This window comes from Schistocerca cancellata, chromosome 1 (assembly GCF_023864275.1).
Source record: "Schistocerca cancellata isolate TAMUIC-IGC-003103 chromosome 1, iqSchCanc2.1, whole genome shotgun sequence".
NCBI classification, from domain to species: Eukaryota; Metazoa; Arthropoda; class Insecta; order Orthoptera; family Acrididae; genus Schistocerca; species Schistocerca cancellata.
The window spans coordinates 645,025,572-645,046,271 of NC_064626.1; the positions used below are offsets into that span (position 1 = coordinate 645,025,572).

The 20,700-nt window shown below is 36.4% G+C and overlaps 1 protein-coding gene across 1 annotated transcript in view; it reads right to left on the reverse strand.

The window, feature by feature from the left end:
• Positions 1-9,508: 9,508 nt before the first annotated feature.
• Positions 9,509-20,700, reverse strand: part of LOC126183396 (leukocyte tyrosine kinase receptor) — a 974,779-nt gene continuing 963,587 nt past the window's right edge. Inside the window, exons 26-27 of the mRNA XM_049925358.1 lie at positions 20,312-20,394; positions 9,509-9,786 (exon numbers count right to left, since the gene is read on the reverse strand). Of these exons, the coding sequence (XP_049781315.1) occupies positions 20,329-20,394 (66 nt within the window). The 3' untranslated portion in view covers positions 9,509-9,786; positions 20,312-20,328. The remainder of the gene's footprint in view (positions 9,787-20,311; positions 20,395-20,700) is intronic.

The window sequence follows — 20,700 nt, forward strand, 5'->3', positions numbered from 1 at the left end:
TCAGTGAAATACGCTGTTGTCAAACACCTCCATAAGAAAGGTGATAGGCGAGATGTTAATGACTGCCAGCCTGTTTCACTACTGACACCATTTTCCAAAATTTTTGAGAAGGTGATGCATTCTAGAGTAGTTACTCACCTGAGCAACATTAACATCCTCAGTAAATCACAGTTTGATTTCAAAAGAGTTGCTCAACCGAGAATGCCATTTACATGCACACTCACCAAATTTTACAAGAATTAAATAGCAAAATAGTACTGGTTGGTATTTTCTGCAACCTGTCCAAGGCATCTAACTGTGAGTCACAATATTGTCCTAGATAAACTGAGGTTTTATGGGACTGATGGTATAGGAAATGACAGATAATGTGATATCTAACCAAAATGATATTTGTATTTCGTAATTCAACCAATGTACACCAGGATCATTATTCTGACTGTGAGAAATCACTTATGGATTCCTCAAGGCTCAGTATTAGGTCCACTACGGTTCCTCACATATGTACACAATCTATCACGTAATATACAAAAAAAAGAATTAGTTCTTTTACACTGATAATCAATCCAGTCACACTAAGCATACATATAGCAACAGAAAAAGTGGTAAACAATGTTCTTAAATGTGTCATTGACTGGTTTTATGTGACTTTTTAGAATAAAGGACCATAATAATAGTTCTCAGGGATGTATTTCAGATATTACTGAGTACTGTTCACGCAAAGAAAACCCTGGCTGTGAAATAAGTGGTAAGTCATTGCAGGTCAGTTCTAAAAAACCAGTGTATGCATAATGTAAAAAGTGTAACTCAAACAATTTTGATTCATGCAAGATGGTAAATAAACAAGAAGGGATAACACCCTTAAAGTTCATGCACTTAAATGTGCAATATCTCAGAAACAAAATAGACATTCTACAAATATTCATAGAGGGACTTGCCACATGTACTAGTAATAACGGAACATGGGCTAAAATGCACTGAAATAATATATTATAGATTAGAAGGTTACATACTAGCAAATAGTTATTGTAGGCAAAACCATAAAGGTGCTGGTGTGTCAGTTTATGTTAATAAGGATATAGAAGCTAAAATAATCTCCTTTCTTCAACACCAGACCAAAGAAGGATCAATTGAAATGACATGTATTGTACTCCACAGTAATGATCTTAAGTTACCAAAGCATAAAGTGATTGGAGTATATAGGCCACCAAATGCTGATGTAATGCTGTTTATGGATAAACTTTGTAGTGTTATTGGTCAGGCCAGTTCTAATGACCTTTCTATATTAGGTGACTTTAATATAGATGCAAACTCAAATAGTATAGTAAACTTGAAACTCAGTGATGTACTGACCTCATACAATATTGTAAATATAGTGAACTCTGACACCAGAGTGACGCACACATGTTCCACTAGAATAGATTATGCTATAATCAACAAAGATGTTATAGATAAGGTAAATTACAGTAACTCAGATTTTCTTTACTCTGACCACTTCTGTCTACAGAAACGAATGCTGAATACCTCAAACATTAATGCTCTTAAAGACAAACTAGCGAATGAGAAATGGGATTCTGTGTACCAGGTAAAAGGGTCGAATGAGTAATTGAATGAATTCTACTCAACCCTACTGCATCATTACGACTATAGTTGTACAGTCAGAGAAATTCAGAAGGTAGTAAAACACTGTCAAAATGGAAGTAATCCTAGACTAAAACTCCCAACAAATCTGATTATGCTCAGGCAGCAAGTACATGATCTAAACCAGCTTTATGAATCTACTACTATGCAGGTTTTCAAGGAAAAATACAATAGGGCTAAGTGAACTTTTAAAACTGTAATTGTTAACCTAAGGAAGCAGATTAACAGCAAAACAATAGAACAGTCTGACAACATAAGCAAACCATCTTGGAAACTGATTGACAAATACTGAAAAGGTCCCAACAAGATGAACATGGAACCACCCAGCATAAGACATGATGGTAACATAAAAGACCCAGATACTATATGTAATATTTTAATAACTACTACATTTCTGGTGAATAATCAACCCATATTATAGATTCACAGGTAGAGACCTGATGCCACCTCACCCAGTGTACCGAATTTGAATTTGTGGAAGTGAATGAGCAAGAGGTTCGCAGGGCAATATACATGCTAAAGAAAAAAATTTCATCCAGATGGGATTATGTATCCAGTGCTATTACTAAAGTGTGCTTAAAAGAAATCTCTAAACTTCTTACTCACCTGATTAATTGCAGCATTAGAGGAAACATGTATCCAACGGTTCTAAAAATGAGTGTAGTAAGGTTGATGTCTCCAACTATTGACCGATATCATTAATTGCCACTTTTAGTAAGATATTCGAAAGCATTATCCTTTCTCAGCTAAGTGCCTTTTTCACAAAACATAAACTTCTCGTAGATTCATAACAAGGCTTCAGAAAAGAGCTAAGTACAACCACAGCAGTTACACAGTTCATCCATGAAGTTTACTGTCTGTTGGACCAGAAGATGCAGGCTGCAGGTATATTTTTGGACCTGACAAGAGCATTTGATATGGTGAACCATAGGGTACTTCTTAAAAAGCTAAAATCTTATAGTATTGGGGATCAAGCTATGAATCTTCTAACCACATACCTGCTGAATTGTGGGCAAAGCACTAAATCATCATACAAACTAAATAATAAAATCATGAACTCCCAGTCCACCAGTGAACCTGTATTACAAGGTGTACCACAGGGCTCAACCCTTGGACCCTTTCTCTTCCTTATTTATATTAACAACATTGCGCAACCCATTAACTCCCATATTGTAAGCTATGCAGATGACACATCAGTCTTATTCTATGGGAGTGAATCTAATGAGCTAGAATCTCTTGCTACTAGTGGCGTAACAGAAGTAACAAAATACTTCAATGATCAGGGACTCAAGGTGAATGTCACCAAATCTCAACTACTGACATTTAAAACAGGCAGTTCTCACCACAACAATATGGATAGTGTGTGTAATATCTCTGCAACAGAAAATGGCAACTGTAAATTCTTAGGTGTGTATGTTGATGAAAATTTGTGGTGGGCATACCACATTAATTACGTATGCAGAAAAGTCAGTAGTGCAATTTATCTCCTCAGCCAGCTTGCAAAGATAGTTCCTAGCCAAGCACTGAAATTAGTACATTATGGTACACTTTTCCCCTTTCTCAATTATGGAATTGAACTGTGGGGCTGTGCAGCTGATGTACATTTAAAAAGAATACTACTACTATAGAAAAGAGCGATTAGACATATACATGGGATGGGACATAGAGATTCATGTCGTGAAGTGTTTGTGCAGCACAAATATCTGACAATATATTCTCTGTACATCTTCAAAAGAGTTGTATTTTTTATAAGTCAACCATCAGAAGCTATCAAGGGCAGTGATGTACATGATCACAACACTAGAACAAAGTGTAACTATTTCCGTAACAGAACAATGTTAAAAATGACTGATAGAAGTCCATATATCAGTGGTTTGATGTGGTATAACAAGCTACCAAACTCTCTAAGAACGTATATGGGAAATGTTTTTAAAACAAAATTAAAATCTTTTCTAATAGAAAAATGTTTATATTCTTTCAACGAATTTCAAGATAGTGATGAGGCATTAGCTTATCAGTTGTAATGGGATAAATGTAAAAAATTGACATAAGAAGCAACTATAGAATATAGTGTATTTTATAAGTGTAAATATAACCATAGTATTAAGTCTGATGTTTGCAAAAGCCATCATTATGATGGCTCCACACAAAGAAAATGTAAATAAATAAAAAATAAAAATAAATAAATTAAAACTGGTCTCACCCCCAATTTTTAAAGACCACAAAATAATCACTTCTGCACATTAGGGGTCTCCACCAAAGTGTTAATACATGGTTAGGAAATAATAAATAGGATGGAAACTTCAAAATTCTTTGGTGTCCACATTGATGAGAATTTAAACGGGAAAAAGTGCATTTTCAAACTTCTAAAACAACTTAGTTCAGCCATTTAGCACTTAGAATCATAGCAAATCTTGAAGAGAGAATAAATCAGTAAGTTGACATATTTTGCATATTTTCATTCAATAATCCAATATGGAATAATGTGGGATGACTCATGTTTAAGAAAAGAAAGTCTTCATTGCTCAAAAACATGCTGTAAGAACAATATGTAGTGTTCACCGATGATCATCTTGTAGACTTCTGTTTAAGGAGTTGGGCATGCTGACTATGGCTTCAATACGTATTTATTCCCTCATGAAGCTTGTTGTAAGTAATCCACTACAGTTCAAAAGGAACAATGATGTGCATTATTATGACACCACAAGAAAAGGTACCAAAATTATTCATCACTTACCCATAATATAAAATGTCTGACAGTCAGCAAAGTAAAATTTAAAAGTAAACAGAAAAAGCTCTCCTGGAGAACTCCTTCTATGTCATAATGGATTTTCTATTATTATAATGAGTTAAAGGTGATGGGTAGGAAATGGTAACCCACATATGTATATTTTATGTTTAAAAAATACTTGTGAATGATCGTATGTAGATATATTTACAAAATAATTTGCTATGTGTATACTGGAAATTGTCTTTTTCCAATGATCAGAAGAGTGTGTTAGTTTCATGTTCCATGGATCATTTGCACAATAAATAATGAGTGGAACAAGTCACATTATACACGCATAGCAAATTATTTTGTAAATATCTCTACATACGATCAGTCACAAGTATTTTTTAAATACAGATGTGGGTTACCATTTCCTACCCATCACCTTTAACTCATCATAATAATAGAAAATCCATTATGACATAGAAGGAGTTCTCCAGGAGGAGCTTTTTCTGTTTACTTTTAAATTTTACTTAGCTGACTGTCAGACGTTTTATATTATGGGTAAGTGATGAATAATTTTGGTTTCTTTTCTTCTGGTGTCATAATAATGCACATCATTGTTCCTTTTGAACTGTAGTGGATTACTTACAACAAGCTTCATGAGGGAATAAATACGTATTGAAGCCATAAATACCTAGCCAGGTCAGCCCAGAATTCAGTGAGAATGTGCACATTTGGTGCTTACAGCATTCGGTGTGGGTGCAGGCTGCAGCACTTCAAGCAGGCACAGCTTTGCATTCTGTAGCACTGCTGGGACCATGCCAGGTGCTTTCACCTGGGCCAGATGGAAAAATTGGTGGCTACTGAGAGCAGCTTGGAAGGAGGCATATTTTTTATGTTCAATGGACAAGAGAGCTGTACATTGTCAATTTTGAGACAATGTAATAAAGAAAACCATGGAAATTAAGTACTAATGATCACCATAAATAGAGACTGTGGCTACTAACTTAGCTCTGCTTGGGACCTGTTACTAGGAACAATACACTTTGGCACTCCCAGCCAATAGATGCCCAAAGAACACATGGGTTGGAGACTGAATGACCATGCCATGTCTTGAGTGCAGACCCACCCACTCAGTGTGTAACTGCCAGAGACACAGCTGTAGTTTCTATTTTCAAAGCAAACTGACATTTCTTATATTTTTTAATTAACTGCTGACTTACTGAATCACTAGTAACACTGACACTTGAATTCTCAATTGCAAAATTTAAGTGTTGGAAATTTGATGTAAGTTCACTTAGCATTATGACTTCTACCGAATCATCCTCTATCTTCTTAACGTACTTCTAATTCATCACACAAGAGACATGATTTTCAACAAATACACATTCATATTTTTCTCAGCAGCCAAATGTACATCCTCTGAATGTTGCAGCAGCCTGCTTCTTATATTCAAATGCTGACTGTAAATTTTGCCATGTTTCTATGGCAGTCATTGCTCCATGAAGTTTCATATGAATTTATAGTTGAACATATTTTGGATACGCTTTCTGTACATTTTCATTCTCTGTACCAGCAATTGTTTCCCACAACCTCTCTTGTTTTAGGTACATATAAATAGTAAATTTACAGTGGTCGTTAGTACGCCATTCCAATCCATGTTCCAAAATTTAACGGTAACCATCCAGACAAGGCCATCTTAGATACATTCAGTTATTTCAGGAAATAAATCTAGAATTTTTCATAAAAGAGTATGATATAACAAAAGTGAGACAACTCACAAGTAACAGCAACAATAATTTATGCCAAACAGGTAATTTCTTAACAGATGGCACCTTTTAGATGTGGAAATGTTACTACTATCTTCTTGTGATGTCTATTTGTCTGGGCCTTAATCTGCTGGATGTTGATTCCAATTAGACTTTTAAGAGAATAAAAGGCTGACTTAGTAACAAATTACATTGTAACAAAAGAAAAATTCACTCAATAAACGTAAGAAAATATGAGGAGTTTCTGACCAGTGCTCGCTATCAGGAGGTGAAATATTTAATACCGCCGATAAACACATGCAAAGACATACATTATTGTGACTTTCTGGTCCTATTAGTTCCTTTTTCAAGGAGGAGACAGGGACAGCTTGGGGAAGGTTAAAAGAGAGGACAGGTCATGCAGTGCCCCATTCCATCCCCTCTGCGCTCCCAATGGAAGGAGCTAATAATTCCAGAAGCTAGGGCAGTGTTTGGATTTTTTATACATGTCTATCAGCAGAACTGAATATTTTGCTTCCTACAGGAAAGCACTCGCCATCCATTTTGTCTCATAAATAATGAATTACATTCACACATACAATATTCCCAACACAAATTATGGTATTTAGTCCATGATAGTTACAACAGAAAATGGAAGATAAATACGATAAAGAACCTCAAAGTGTAAACACAGAGAATACAGAGATACAAGCATAATTATGAAACTGTATGATTAATCACTTACTTGATGTAAAAAATGAAGAGGAAATGACAGCAAAGACTTTTCTTAAGCTTGCTAAGTGGCCAGTGCATTATGTTTGATATGTTTAATAAGTAACTCTTATACACAGCCATTACTATATTCATAAACAGTTATTATTTGAGGTATGGGGATATATAATTACTGAGAAACAAACTTGAAAAATATGTAATTTATGGTTGTTAAAGGTCAACTAACACTACAGTTTAGCACTGAAGCAATAGCAATGGAAAATACCAGAGACTTGAGAGTGAAAACAATGGGAAAGCTCTGTTCAGTTAATGAAATTGGACTGAGTGAACAATTATCATCCATGAATGTCTGATTGTCTTGTTGAAGAATGAAAGAATACCAGAAAAATTCAATTAAAACTGTGTCTAAGTCATTTTACAACATCTCTAAGGCCTATTGATTATGACATCAAGAAATTTACAATATAACAACTAACCATTTAACTGCTGCATATGGGATTGTTACATGCTGAGCTGAGCAAGGAGTCATAATTGCTTGATCATCTACCTGTGCTAAATGGACCATGTATAGGTTTCTACTTGGGCTGGGGATGCCACAGTGGGCTGTCTCTGCAGTGATTTATGAGATGTCTCCTACTGTCACTGAAGATTTGTCACTACTAAGATCAACATAAATGTACGTGTAAAAAATTAGTTTCTGACTTTGAGGGTTGCCTAAAAATCAATGGTTATTACAAATCCCCAGGGGTTTAAAAATGGCTTTTTCTTCAGTAGTTTCTAATGATATTTAGTAACCCATTTTGATATTACATGTAGTTTTCAATACACATCGGCAGTCTCCATTCATAGCTACACATAGATAATAACTACTGTACCATTTGTGTTCATTGCTCTTCTAAACAAACAAGTTTGATTTAGTCAAGTGGATGTTTCTGGATCAATAATCAATGTTTAATTTCTGTTTGTATGTAGACTACACTGTTTAGTTGTTCACGAGGGATGAAAGTCATCAATCATACAGTTGTCTTATTTTTTATTATAATATTCATTTAGTCAAAAGAATCCTGTTACTTTGTATGAGAAACAAAATGTACTAACTGTTTATGACATTGTTCAAATGCATTGGCATTGATTGTGAAACGCATTTAAAACATTCTACTTTCACTTTTACTTTATCATGAGATTTATTTGGTAGCTTCAAGAATAATTTTTTGGTAGAATAATTGAGTGCTTAATCTCTGCTGGAAGACAGACTGCTTACCTGTAATATTTGCACTATGGAAACAGGGCATGAATATTTTTTGTTGCTATTTGAATAGATCAATATCATAAATAGACAATCATTCATTATTTTTCTCTATCTTGTGCACTGTATGCTATATGTTTATTCTTGTGTACTTCACCAACGAAATTGACATCACAGAACTTCAAACCATCAGTCTATGTATTTATCAGCATAGTCACATAAATTAAAAAGAATATGAAGAGTGACAGAATACTTGGGTCACTCCTCAATTGACAATAGTGTCCTGAAGGTGAATTATCAAATGTGTTGTTATTTGGGTAAAAATAATTATCTTTCCAATTAAATTTGTCCCTAGACCTTGCATTCTTCCTAAGCATTTCACCATCACTTTCAGATTATTCAGATTTGGATGAATTGTCAATTACACCTTAAGACTGTTGTTTTCAGAATCTGTGGAGGTGTTAGCACTTATATCAAGAGTGAATAATTTATCCTCACTGTTGCTCTTCATCAATATCTTCATGATCTCTTCCTCAGTAGAATACTTGTTGAGATAAACATTGTGATATTAACCCTGATGAACAGTAAGACACAGGCAAAGTCGAATGCAGCAAAATGAGATCACAAGAAACAAAGTACCCAAACACAATTTAGCTGCCAGTATCTTGAAAACCTACAGTGATGTGAAGTGAAAAACCACTCTACATTTAAACTCATCCACAGCACTCAGGTACCTGAGAGGTAGCATGCCTATACTCATCATTAGCAAGGAGGCACGAATTAACTCATCATTATTGCTCAATAAATGAAGTAGAGGAAAAATGAAAATATTTTAAACAAAAAGGTAGCCTCACACACACACACACACACACACACACACACACACACACACACACACACAGAGAGAGAGAGAGAGAGAGAGAGAGAGAGAGAGAGAGAGAGCATTTGAGCAGATGAGGTAGACAAACTAATATGAAAAACAAATTGTAGTAAACACACTTTTATGGGTTAACAGTAGAAAAAAACTTAAAAGGACAAATATCATATTTGAAATATGACATTTCCTATATACTTTATATAGTGCAGTGTGTTTCATTATGCTGAAGATCAACATGAATTAAAAGTCACAAAACCACTATAACTTTGTTTTTCTTGAGGCACAATTTCTAACACATTGCTTCCACAGAATTTTTGTACGTTCTTCAGCAGAATATGATAATCAAAAAGCTTAACATGCAGCAAGTGGTAATACAAAGTCTGACAGTCCAAAATTGTATTTATTGCATTCATGGATGGCTACACATTTAGCAAACAGTGACGCATTTTATTTAAAAATCACTAGGGAATCTTCATTACACCATACAAAAATATTTAATATTATTACAAATGTATTTATTGTTTGAAAATACATTCTAGAGAAATATGGCAAGATTATAGATTTTTTATGTACATAAAAGGGATATGATCATATTTGACCTAAGTGATTTTTTATTTAGCTCCAAATTGAGTTTATGAAAAAATATATGTCATATTATTTGATTAGACACAGAAGCTTTACAGGCAACATTTCATTCAGCCTCTGCATTCACAGTGTCACAATTGAGGCAATGGCATAGAGGCTTTTTCATCTCTTCACATTTCAGAGACAATAGGTACACTCTGAATGGCGATATTGGAGAGGTGTCACACTCTCCTAGGCCTTTCTGAAACTGTAAGGAAAAAGCAGCTTGAAGTGGGTTCTTAAAAGTTATGAATTACACGCTCTATTTCATACATGATTTATCTTAACCACATTACTTCAGCAAATAGTATCAGTAAAACAAATCACAGACCGTGACACTATGGAAAATTCATTTCAAAAACCATTGTCACAGATTGCTCCCAAGAATCTTCAACAAGCCAATTCATTAAATTTACTCATTTTAACGTACAAGGGGCGATCTATGATAACAGATTAGAGAAGCTAAACTTCTTGGCCATCAATGTTATGACCTTCAGATCCCAACAATCAGGTTATTGCATATTTCTAACAGTGCTCTGGTTGCAATGATGTGTTCTGTTGAGAGTAGCATAAGACAGATATATGTGGTGAACATCTGTGTATAGAGTCATTTTAATTTTGACATGCAGTGCATCAGTCTTCTAGTATGTTATGTACTTCCCATGCGATATCCCCACACACATCTGATCCTCACATCCATCCCGAGAACCATTCACAATGAAGTGCGCCTCTTGTCACCCAGTACCACCTGGAATCGAAACGACTTAAGTACGTCCTTCATCAGGGCTTTGATTATCCATCATCGTGCCTTGAAATGAGGGGCATCCTACCCATGATACTTCCATCCCCTCCCAAACTGGTGTTCCACTGCCCACCCAATCTCCACAATATCCTAATCCATACCTATGTAACTCCCACCTCCAATCCCTTGCCACACGATCACACCCTTGTGAAGCACCTACATGCAAGACCTGATCTATCTATCCACACACCCAGCACCTCCTATACCAGACCTGTCGAAGGCCCATCAGAGGCTGGGCCACCTATGAAAGCAGTCATGTTGTATACCAGCTATGCTGCAACTACTGCAGAGTGTTTTACATTGGTATGACAACCAACCAACTGTCAACCAGAATCAATGGCTATATCAAACTGTCCCAAAAACAAGGTGGACCGTCCAGTGGCAAAACATGCAGCAGGGCACAACATGCGAGATTTCAATGGCTGCTTCACAAACCGTGCCATCTGGGTCCTCCCCACCACCATTTGCTTTTCTGAGCTGTGCAGATGAGAGCTATCCTTACAGCACACCCTTCACTCCTGTAACATCCCTGGCCTAAATCTAAGGTAACTCGCCCCCCCCCCCCTCTCCACTCAATAGTGTGTGTGTGTGTGTGTGTGTGTGTGTGTGTGTGTGTGTGTGTGTGTGGGTGTGGGTGTGTGTGAGTGTGTGGTGTGTGTACGCGCGCATGTTTCGCCTACAGCTTAAGAAAGGAATTGCTTTATGAAAGCTAGGAAAGCAAAGCTCTGTACCTTTTGTTCCTGTATCTGTCAATGACACAGCACATCGGCCTTTCAGTGAGCCATCCCCATTATTCCTAAATAATTCATCATTCTCAGCCAGAACTTTCCACACATAACAATTCATGAGAAAGGGTACTTTTACTGCTATTTTAAGACATTCGCAATAACCTTCTCTTGAGATCTGAAGAACGTGACATTGATATGAGAATGAAGGTTATTATTAGCAAGCTTGGCAAAGAAGTTTAATTTCTCTAAGCCAAGCAAATTTATTTTACAAATGTGAATGAATGAGGCTCACATGTGATAATATTGTAATGATTTTACTTTGAATTATTCCAGTGAGTAAAAAGTAAGAAAACTGTGCAGGAACATACACTTTCAGACAATGGACACATATTTCTGCCACAACTGAAGACAGGCAAAGAGACAGAACAGGAGAGAGAGAGAGAGAGAGAGAGAGAGAGAGAGAGAGAGAGAGAGAGAGAGAGAGAGAGAGATGGTGGCAAGTAGTAGTGATACGGTTCTTAGCTCATGTAAAAACACTTCTTTAGTCGATAAAAAGTGTAGAAAGTGCGAAAAATGTTGAAAACTGGAATCACATGCAGTGAATGCAACAATTCGTCTCATTTTAAATGTCCTAAACTTGACTCATCAGTGAAAGAAAACAACAAATTTATGACAAACTGGAAATGTATTCAGTGCTGCCTTAAAACCTCAGGTAAAATTACAAATGCAAAAAGTTGTGACTGTAAGTGTGAATTCTCAGAATTAATTGAAGATTTAATAAGTGAAATTCAGTGTTTAAAAGCTGAGATTACATTACTAAATAAAAAGGTGAATAAAACTGATTGACAGTGCCTTTCAAACAATAGTAGGCCTAAATAAAAAGCCAAGGAATGCTTTCCGACTAGTATAACTCAAAACAGGTATCAGATCCTTGACGAAATACCAATAGCGGAAGTTGCAGCATTGAAATCTGTGCAAAGTAAAATCTACCGTTCAAAAATAAATAAATAAATAAATAAATAAATTGACACTGATAATTTCAAAAAACGCCAAGTCCCAAACTCATGTATTAATGCTAACCTAGTGAGTGAACATACACAAAATGTTCAATGTAATGACAGTGAAATCCGTGAAAGAAATGACAGTGTAACCCATGAAAATGTATGCAAGAAACTGTTACAAAATGGCAGTAGAAGAAGTGAGAAGAACCAGAAGCACAAGAAGGGCTGGATTCTTATATATGGAGACAGTAATGGTTGCGAAATAGCTCAAAACATCGCGCGTATCCAAGATGACTTTACAGCTGTGGCTCACACTCAACCTGGTGCACCTCGTTTTATGCTGTAGTGAAGCAATGTGTGTAAGATAGTGAATCTTTCTCAGCAAATGATTCTGTCATTATCATTGGTGGTACAAATGATGTGTCTAAAAATCAAGCAAATGACGCTATCAGGCACATGAAAGTAACACTCGGTAAGTTGACTGGCACTAAAGTAATTGTCGTTAACATCCCACAGAGACATGATCTAATGGACCACTCTATTGTGAACTTGGAAGTGCATAAAACAAATAATAGGCTTAAAACAATATGTAATAAATTTTGCAATGTGTCTTTGGTAAACGTCAGTAACCTAGCTAGAGACCTGCACATAACTCATGGTATGCACATGAATAAGAGAGGTAAAAAGATTTTGAGTAAATTAATTACTCATGAAATTAGAAGAAACATTACACAAAGCAGTGTAAATAAGTGCATTGCTATGGAATGGCACAACCCACCCAAACAGGACCTGCCACACAAACAGCTACTGCTGACAAGCCAGAGAAACTTGTAAACCGTGCAGGACAGCCTGGTTGCTCTAAATCTCGCTGTATGGTCCAGCAGGAGAAACTCAGCCCTAATATCAAACAAAGGAACCTTCGTAGTCTTAAAAACAATCAATCTGGTAGGATGATATGTCCATCAAGTGTTCAACAATCCAAACTCACATTCAAATTAATTCAGCACAACTTTCAAAGTCTTAGCAACACAATTGATAACCCTGATATTTTAGTTATAAGTGAACACTGGTACACAGATGAGGTAGTTAGTGTATGTAAGCCACTCTCCATGATCTTTTGCTCTGCCTTCAGTAGAAAAGAGAAACATGGTGGTGGGGTAGCTTTCTTTGCAGCCAGCGTTAGTAGTTATAGTGTAATAGATGTAAGTGCTTTCAGCATTGAGGCAATTAATTATAAGTGGGGAAAGAGAATTTAATTATTATAGGCCTATACAGGCCTCCATCTGGTAGCCTAGATATTTTATTTAATGTTCCTAATGATCTGCTTATAGACATTGACAGTAAACACTGTAATAAAAATGGCTGGGTTAACATAACGCTAACTGGAGATATAAACATTGACTTGCTGTCCAATGACTCTAAATCTAAAAAATTAATGGTAATACTAGTCAATTAACTTAACATTTCTGATAAACGAGCCCATTAGAGAGGTCAATAGTATAAAATCATGCATTGACAACATTATAACTAACATGTCCCACTTTACATGCAGTGCATCAGTTCTGAAGCTTGCCATTTCTGATCACTATGCAATACAGGTATTGATAGAAGCTGAAAATCTTCATGGCAATAGAAAAGAGAAACAATATGTGACAAAAAGAATCACCAATGACGACAATGTTAAAGATCTCAACAGTTTGCTGAAAAGCTTACAATGGAGTGAAACGAACAGCATTACTCTCAGTGAATTTGTATCAGACTTTTACTATTGCTTCACTGTCTCATGCCCAGAAATGACCTTTACAGTAAATGACTGCAAAAAGAAACAAAAAAGTAACGCAATAAATCAGGAAATAAAAACAGCAAGAGAGAAACTTAGACTTTTCCAATATGCAATGGTATATAATAACAATAATAATAAACTACAGGTAGAATTTAAGAACTATCATGATTCTTATAAAGATCTGCTGCTAGACACTAAAAGTGAATATGTAGCCACAATGGTAAGAAACTCTTACTAACACTGGTTTAGCTGTTTGGAAAGTAATATACAGCTTTAGGGATTGTAAGGACAGATCAACTAGTGATATTACTATAAACCATAAAGGGCATATCATGAAATGTCAGTGTCAGATTGCAAATGTTTATGAGTACTTTTTTGTGTTGGAAAATCTGTCAATGACCATTTTAAAATCTTCGGTATAGATATTAGGGCATTCCAATCAAACAAAGCATATACTTCGCCCCAACCAATAGCAAGGAAATCAAAAACATAGTTAGGTCATTAAAAAATACAAAAGTTGCTCGTCCTACCCCTTGGAAGCCTGTATACACTAGAACTATGCAACTTTGTAAAAAGTAATACTACAAAATTTTATAAACATGTAAATGTCTATGACTATGGTACTAGGCAGAAAATGAAACTCCATGTTAAAGAAATGCACACCTCTGCCTTTAAAAACTCTCCATTCAACAAAGGCATTAAAATATACAACAGGCTGCCATCAGAAATAAAAACAGACTGTATTTAATAAAAAATTAAAATCATTCCTACTTGATCATTGTTTCTACAGTGGAAGTGAATTTTTGCTCAACACGGGTGGAAAGAAACATGAAAAAAATGTAGCAAAGAATTTTGTAAAGAGTAAAACATTAATGCAAGTATGTGCAAAAATCCTGCACCTATATCATCTCCTACTACGCAAATTAAGTGCAGAAAGAATATCCAACCAGGTGCTGTTGTTTATATGTGTGAGAGTAATACAACATTAAAATACAAATGTGTAACTGAGTATGTAATTTGTGTGTTCATAACTACTCACAAAATATGTATGTTAACTCATGTTTGTGTAAACTTTTGGCATATTACTTCATGCCAGCAATTATCATAAGGTCCAACATCAAATGTATGTATGTGCATCACCATGTGCATGTCATGTACAATGTTGATTCACAGGACAATAAATAAATAAATAAATAAATAAAATCAGCAGGCTGAAAAGATGCATAGACAACATATCTGATGCCATGGCCACAGCAACAAATGATGTAACTGCATCAGCTTGTTTCCCAGATAGTCTGAAGATAGCACAAGTAAGCCCGATTTACAAGAAAGGTGATAAATCTAAAACTGAAAGCTACCACCCCATTTCAATCTTACCTGCATTTTCTAAGGTAGTTGAGAAAGTTATTTATGCCAGAATAATGACGTTCCTGAGTCAACACAATTTAATATTTGAAAATCAGAATGGCTTTATGAAAAACAAGTCAACTTCAGTAGCTGCAGCACAATTAATAGACAAAATAATAACTGTCATAGAGAACAAGGAATATGTAACTGGAAGTTCCTTGATCTAGAAAATGCTTTTGATTGTGTCAAGATCACCATATTACTTGACAAGCTGTGGAACCTAAGTACTAGAGGAACTGGCTAGGAGCTAATAAAATTGTATATGAGCAATAGAAAACAATTTGTCTTGCTTCAAACAAATAGTGGGTCTTTCAAATCTAAAATTACTGATATTGAATATGGAGTGCCTCGATGTTCTGTCTTGGGACCCCTTCTTCTCTTGATTTATGTTAATGATATGTAGTATTGTTCTCCTAACTGTAAAGAAAAATATTGCATGCAGATGATATATCAATTGTGTGTATACACAAAGAGTATGACAGTGTGGAGACGCTGTGAAACTGTGTAATTAATGAAATAGTCAAGTATTTTAATGAAATCCATATAAATGTAAGTGCTTCAAAGACTGAATGACGGAATTTAACACACAGAATTTGGCATGAAATTATCCATAGGAAATGACATCATAAAAAACGAAAAATGGACCAAGTTCTTGAGAATTACAATCCAGGACAACCTCAAATGGGACACGTATATTGATTCCTTAGCCTATAAGCTGCCGAAGAATGTATTTGCTATAAATATGATTAGCAAATATTGTAAGGATATGGGTGTACTAAAAGCTGCCTATCATGGCTTATTCTCATCAAATTTAAACTATGCTGTAGGAATATGGGGTGCAACAACTCAAGCCAACCTAAGCACATTATTAATACTACAGAAAAAAGCTATCAGAATTATTTGTGGTGCCAAACCTAGAGAATCATGTTGAAATTTGTTCCCAAAATTAAGTATGCTTACCATTATAGGTGTATACATATTGAGAGTTATACTGCTCGCGAAAACAATAAATCCAAATTTCAACTGTGACCTGCACCAATATGATACAAGGCAAAAGTTCAGATTACACGTAAATACCCACAGAACAGCTTTATATGAAAAAATGCTCTTCATGCTGAGCTGAAGCTATCCAATGCCCTACCAAAAAGTCTCACAGCTCTTCCTACTAACAAATTAAAAGCACAGCTAAAGAGAATCCTAATTGAAAACCCTTTTTATTCCCTACACAAGTACTACATCTATATGAAAAGTGATTCGTAAGCATGTCAAGCTCATAGTTTAAAGTAACCTATAACTAATATAATGCTGATAACAACAATATCTGTAATATTGTGATTGTATACCACCAAATGTAAAATGCATCAAAATATAAAATTTATTAATACAAACAAATCTTTAGTTTGTAATTTATAAATTGATGTATTCAGAAGAATAATCTGTATGATGTCCTGAAACTGTATTATGTCTGCTTGTGTCTGTGTATGTGCGGATGGATATGTGTGTGTGTGTGCCAGTGTATACCTGTCCTTTTTTCCCCCTAAGGTAAGTCTTTCCGCTCCCGGGATTGGAATGACTCCTTACCCTCTCCCTTAAAACCCACATCCTTTCGTCTTTCCTTCCCTCTTTCCTGATGAAGCAACCTTGGGTTGCGAAAGCTCGAAATTTGTGTGTGTTTTTTATTATCTCCTATCAACATACCTCCATTATGACAGCTGCCACCCATTCCACATCAAACGGTCCCTTCCCTACAGCCTAGGTCTTCGTGGCAAACGAATCTGCTCCAGTCCGGAATCCTTGAACCATTACACCAACAACCTGAAAACAGCTTTTGCATCCCGTAACTACCCTCCCGACCTGGTACAGAAGCAAATAACCAGAGCCACTTCCTCATCTCCTCAAACCCGGAACCTTCCACAGAAGAACCCCAAAAGTGCCCCACTTGTGACAGGATACTTTTCGGGACTGGATCAGATTCTGAATGTGGCTCTCCAGCAGGGATACGACTTCCTCAAATCCTGCCCTGAAATGAGATCCATCCTTCATGAGATCCTCCCCACTCCACCAAGAGTGTCTTTCCGCCGTCCACCTAACCTTCGTAACCTCTTAGTTCATCCCTATGAAATCCCCAAACCACCTTCCCTACCCTCTGGCTCCTACCCCTGTAACCGCCCCCGGTGTAAAACCTGTCCCATGCACCCTCCCACCACCATCTATTCCAGTCCTGTAACCCGGAAGGTGTACACGATCAAAGGCAGAGCCACGTGTGAAAGCACCCACGTGATTTACCAACTGACCTGCCTACACTGTGAAGCGTTCTATGTGGGAATGACCAGCAACAAACTGTCCATTCGCATGAATGGACACAGGCAGACAGTGTTTGTTGGTAATGAGGATCACCCTGTGGCTAAACATGCCTTGGTGCACGGCCAGCACATCTTGGCACAGTGTTACACCGTCCGGGTTATCTGGATACTTCCCACTAACACCAACCTGTCAGAACTCCGGAGATGGGAACTTGCCCTTCAGCATATCCTCTCTTCTCGCTATCCGCCAGGCCTCAATCTCCGCTAATTTCTAATTTCAATTTGCCGCTGCTCATACCTCACCTGTCTTTCAACATCATCTTTGCCTCTGTACTTCCGCCCCGACTGACATCTCTGCCCAAACTCTTTGCCTTTACAAATGTCTGCTTGTGTCTGTGTATATGTGGATGGATATGTGTGTGTGTGCGAGTGTATACCTGTCCTTTTTTCCCCCTAAGGTAAGTCTTTCCGCTCCCGGGATTGGAATGACTCCTTACCCTCTCCCTTAAAACCCACATCCTTTCGTCTTTTCTTCCCTCTTTCCTGATGAAGCAACCTTGGGTTGCGAAAGCTCGAAATTTGTGTGTATGTTTGTGTTTGTTTGTGTGTCTATCGACCTGCCAGCGCTTTTGTTTGGTAAGTCTCATCATCTTTCTTTATATATATATATATATATAAAAATAGAGGGAAACATTCCACGTGGGAAAAATATATCGAAAAACAAAGCTGCTGTAACTTACCAAACGAAAGCGTTGGTATGTTGATAGGAGATAACAAAAAACACGCACACAAATTTCGAGCTTTCGCAACCCCAGGTTGCTTCATCAGGAAAGAGGGAAGGAAAGATGAAAGGATGTGGGTTTTAAGGGAGAGGGTAAGGAGTCATTCCAATCCCGGGAGTGGAAAGACTTACCTTAGGGGGAAAAAAGGACAGGTATACATTCGCACAGACATTGGTTGATCACCAACTGACATGCCTACACTGTGAAGCGTTCTATGTGGGAATGACCAGCAACAAACTGTCCATTCTCATGAATGGACAGGCAGACAGTGTTTGTTGGTAATGAGGATCACCCTGTGGCTAAACATGCCTTGGTGCACGGCCAGCACATCTTGGCACAGTGTTACGCCGTACGGGTTATCTGGATACTTCCCACTGACACCAACCTATCAGAACTCCAGAGATGGGAACTTGTCCTTCAATATATTCTCTCCTCCCGTTACCCATCAGGCCTCAACCTTCACTAATTTCAAGCTGCCGCCCCTCGTACCTCACCTGTCATTCAACAACATCTTTGCCTCTGTACATCCGCCTCGACTGTCATTTCTGCCCAACCTCTTTGCATTTAAATTTGTCTGCCTGTGTCTGTATATGTGTGGATGGATATGTGTGTGTGTGCGCGAGTGTATACCTGTCCTTTTTTCTCCCTAAGGTAAGTTTTTCCACTCCCAGGATTGGAAAGACTCCTTACCCTCTCCCTTAAAACCCACATCCTTTCGTCTTTCCTTCCCTCTTTCCTGATGAAGCAACCTTGGGTTGCGAAAGCTCGAAATTTGTGTGTGTTTTTTTATTATCTCCTATCAACATACCAACGCTTTCGTTTGAGTGAGAGAGAGAGATAAAGTAATTAGAAAATGTGTAGTAGTTTTTTTAAACATAAGAGCAATTTTTGTCAGTTTTTATGTGTCCACGCACCAACAACCGATCAGCTGCACCTGAGTGGTTGCCTGTCTGCCTTGTGTCCATCTAGGAAATTCCATCATTGAGATGTATTACTAAACTATTTGCAATAACTGCTGATTCTCAAGATGAAATAAATTATCCACTAAATGTAATCAACACTACTGCAGAGAACAATGTCAGTGTGATCAAGATGAAAATAAGTGATATTATTTCAGATATTCAACTCAAAAGGGTGACTAGCAAAAATTTCTCTTTCACATCTTGTGACTTATCTATGTAACTGTAAGGGAAAAGAAAATTTCATGGAGCAAATCATTGTGATTAAAATATATATAGTCTCACATTAAAATGTCATAGAAAAACCTGTATACAGTATATTTTCAAAGTAGCTTAGCATTTTATCAAAGATTTCACTTTTTTTAAAACTCAGACAAATATATAAAAAAAATAATGAAGCAGTGAGGATGAACCAGTTAAAGCTATGGTGACATTGGCCAACATCAGCACCTACGAAACATGAAACAGTTTTGTTAAAAAATGTAATTATTTACATTATTACACCAACATAAATACAGTCTTATCTATTATCATCATAGTATTAATGTTTAGTGTCACAGATCACACCTGGACTACATTTCCACTGATTATTTTAAATTTTTCAAAAGTGGGAGTATCATGAGCTTGATTCAGAATCACTGGAGGATCAATTAACTCTTAGATCAACATATTTTATGTATTTTAGTTTCTGATATCTCATCATAATTCATGCCTCTCTATCAAACTCTAACTTGTATATGTGGTTTGATGCATATATATTAAAGTATTTTTGTTTAATATGCAACTTTAGACACTAATCTTTGGACAACATCCATTCACCTTAATTATTTCCCATAGTTATTTTTGCAGTATCAGAGTAAAACTGTGTTCTCAGTATTATAGTATATTCAACATCATTTCAAAAATACTTTTCTACTACTCTCTTTGCTTAACACAACAGTGTTTGAATGAATACCTATTTGTCTTACCTGTGTCATTCTCATTTTCATGCTATGGGTACAAAGTGTGAGCCATTCTGGGCATGTGGCTGAATCTCAGTGTCATGATGGTTCTGAAAATACAGAACAGTTTCAGTTTTATTTCAGACTCATTTATTAATTCTCTTGAAATATATTTTTTCACCATTGCTCCATGTAAATAACAATGCTGCTGAGCTATTCGAAGAAAGGATTCCTGTAATAAATATTGAAATTATTGCATTTACTTGAATTTTCACAGGTCACACATTACTGTCAGTACCAGGCTGCATTTTGCTTAGAATGATAACATATAACATCAACGAATAGAAAATTTATTCCAAGAGAAAAGAAATGGTATTTAGCTCCTATTTAGAATTTCCAGTTATCAGTGTGTTGCA